The sequence below is a fragment of the Cynara cardunculus genome, assembly GCF_001531365.2.
Source record: "Cynara cardunculus var. scolymus isolate 2C chromosome LG 2, CcrdV1, whole genome shotgun sequence".
In the NCBI taxonomy this organism is placed as follows: domain Eukaryota; kingdom Viridiplantae; phylum Streptophyta; class Magnoliopsida; order Asterales; family Asteraceae; genus Cynara; species Cynara cardunculus.
Window position 1 is genome coordinate 58,341,801 of NC_037529.1, and position 2,717 is coordinate 58,344,517.

The 2,717-nt window shown below is 40.7% G+C and overlaps 1 protein-coding gene across 2 annotated transcripts in view; it reads right to left on the reverse strand.

Annotated features, from left to right (window-relative positions):
• Nucleotides 1-1,087: 1,087 nt before the first annotated feature.
• LOC112505826 (ATP phosphoribosyltransferase 2, chloroplastic-like) overlaps nt 1,088-2,717 on the reverse strand; it is a 31,378-nt gene continuing 29,748 nt past the window's right edge. The window contains exons 11-12 of one of the 2 annotated variants that reach the window (XM_025109844.1): nt 1,550-1,669; nt 1,088-1,406 (exon numbers count right to left, since the gene is read on the reverse strand). In XM_025109844.1, coding sequence (XP_024965612.1) covers nt 1,574-1,669 — 96 coding nt within the window. In that variant the 3' untranslated portion in view covers nt 1,088-1,406; nt 1,550-1,573. Of the gene's footprint in view, nt 1,418-1,549; nt 1,670-2,717 lie in introns of both variants that reach the window. The other variant, XM_025109845.1, reaches the window with a different exon arrangement.

Genomic DNA, 2,717 nt, shown 5'->3' on the forward strand with positions numbered 1-2,717 from the left:
CGCACCCTACCAACCACCATTCCATTATTGTAGTCGTCATAGCTACCAACCCACCCTGACCACTCTAACCCCTGAACCACCCCTTTCTCACCCCCACCCTGACGGACCCCCAAACCGTACTCATGCCCTCACTATGCCCCGTCCTCGCCCTACCCCCTTCGCACCCACATGGATGGGTAGTGACGGCTGGGGGATTACTTGTGACGACGACAGTAGTGGCATGGTGGTCGGTAGGGTCTGGTCGGTGGTTGGGATAGTAGTTGTGATGGCAACAGTAATGGCATGGTGGTCGGTATGGTGAGTAGCGAAGGGTTGTCCAGGGCATGGGAGGTGGTAGCTGTGATGACAACAATAGTGGCATAATGTTCGATAAAAGTGGGGTGGGGGCGGATGTTAGGGTAGGGTGCGTGGGGGTGAGTGGCGGCGAGTGGACGGGGTAGGGTGGTAGTTATGCCAACGACAATAATGGCATGGTGGTCAATGTGTGTGGGGAGGTGGGAGGTAGACGGGGGTGGAGATGAAATGGGTGGGTGTGACGATCACAGTAGTGGCATAGTGGTAGGTTGGGGTCAGTGGCGATTGTGATAGTGGCAGCAGTTGCATATTGTAACATGGATGTGGTGTAGGTGACGGGGGATGGGGTGGGTGGCGGTTGTGATGACAACAATAGTGGTATGGTGGTGGGGGGTAGCCGGTAAGAGCGAGGCATGATGGTAACATTAGTAGCATGGTCGTGGTGGGGGCAAGGGATGAGCAATGATGAAATTCAAATCCTTCACTTAACAAATGATCAATTCTAATATTTGTGGAATTCAAAGGAACTTAAAGGATTCCATCCATTTCAATATGTGAACGAAACAAATGAATTGGATTTCTAGTAAAAGGAATTGATCATCCCAATTCCTTTGATTCTGTAAACCAAACGACACCTAAGTGCGGCTATTAATTGATTTCATTATTTCTTTGTTCGTATTTAATATTTCTATAAAAGGCATTTTAACTTGTATCTTTGGTAATTGATTGCTCCCGACAATGGGTTTCACCTATACGTTGACAATTCAATCGTAAAAAAGAGTAACAAATCATAAGAACAAAACCGATCAAAACCAAATCAAACAAACCAGTAAATCATACACAATGTCAGGTCCAGAACAGATAAAATGTATGCAACCTTTCTCAGCCTCAAAACTAACAAATCATACAAAATTACGAAATAATCCTTCACAACGATACAAGTTAAAACGCCTTTTTCTTCAACATCTTTATTGCAAACTAAAAAACAACCCATAAAAGTTCTGCATTCAAAAAACCATACTTCTAACTTCAAAATTCATCCCATGGCTTTGCAAATGGGAACAATTGTTGCTTTAAAACCCCCTTCATCACAGGCTGGTGTTGCAAAGAAACTGCAAAACATCTTAAACTAAACAATGAGGATGGTTTTTTTTGCGATACAAAATGAGCAGATAACTCGTTAAAGAATTAAAAACTAAAAGTCGACTTGGTTTAGTGACAACTTTTGGAATGGAATGGTTACGACTGATCTTACAAGATGGATAGAGTTTGTATCGACTTAAAGCCCGAGCTTCAAAAGAAGCTCACGCCATCTTGGAGTTTCTTCATCGAAAATGTAGGTCAAAGGAGACACCAGAACTCCGCTACCTCCAATCTGCACAATTATAAAGACGATACGAGATGCATTTAATGCCTAAAATATTGAGGAGCAAGTATATGGATATAGCGTGTGTTTGGTATACAGATAGGACTGGACTAGAGGTAGGCCGGTGAACAATTGTAGAAGGTTTTAGGGTTTTAATTTGACATGGATAGTTTAGTCATTTACCTATCTTGTCTCATCTCCTTGAACTTTGTTCCATCTATTTTTTGGTAAAACAAAAAATAGCATTTATCCACACTCATCCTGTCACATCTCAGTGTAACGTCGGGCAGAAACATGGGACAACAAGTTTCTGTTCTGTTTTGTCCCATCTGGTACAGCGTATCAAAAACACTCAGAAAAAACTTAGTATACAGGTTGATGTCAACCCGTCTGGGACAAAATTCACTTTTCTGTGTTTGCGAAATTTGAAGCTTATTCTTTTACGCAAACGCAACTGAGTGAACCGTGGTAACTGGAACAAGCTAGGACCACTTTCCTCCATTCTATATCATAGGTGGATCTAGTCTTTATTTCTCATACCGTTCCACATAAATGGAACCCACGAAATGAAAATGCAATGTCTAAAAAAAATGAGCCTAGACTCTTCAGACTGTGTATGCTAATCGAGGTAGCAATCGAATGGTTAAGACCCATGAACGCGAGAGTAGAGGCTTTACTGTATAAAAATTGAAAAAACCACTTCTTCCCCAACACCAACAGGAAACAGAGTCCAAGACCCTCTTTTCGAATATTCATGCAAATTTTGAGTCTTGAACAGCTTACCGAAGTTTTCTTGTAATTTAATTCTTGTACCATTATAAGCTTTCAATAAGTTCAGAATTTTTTTAAGTTTACAATCCTCTTTGCAACTCTTAGGCATTGTTTGGCAAAAATAAGCTAGCTTATTTTCTGGGTACATTTTGGATGCACATAAGCTAGTTTATTGAAACATTACCTGGAGTAGCATTTTGGTAGCTTATCATCACCTTTTCCAATTATAACCCTCATTAATATTAAATTATTATTTATTACAATCAACTTTAAATAAATTTTAATA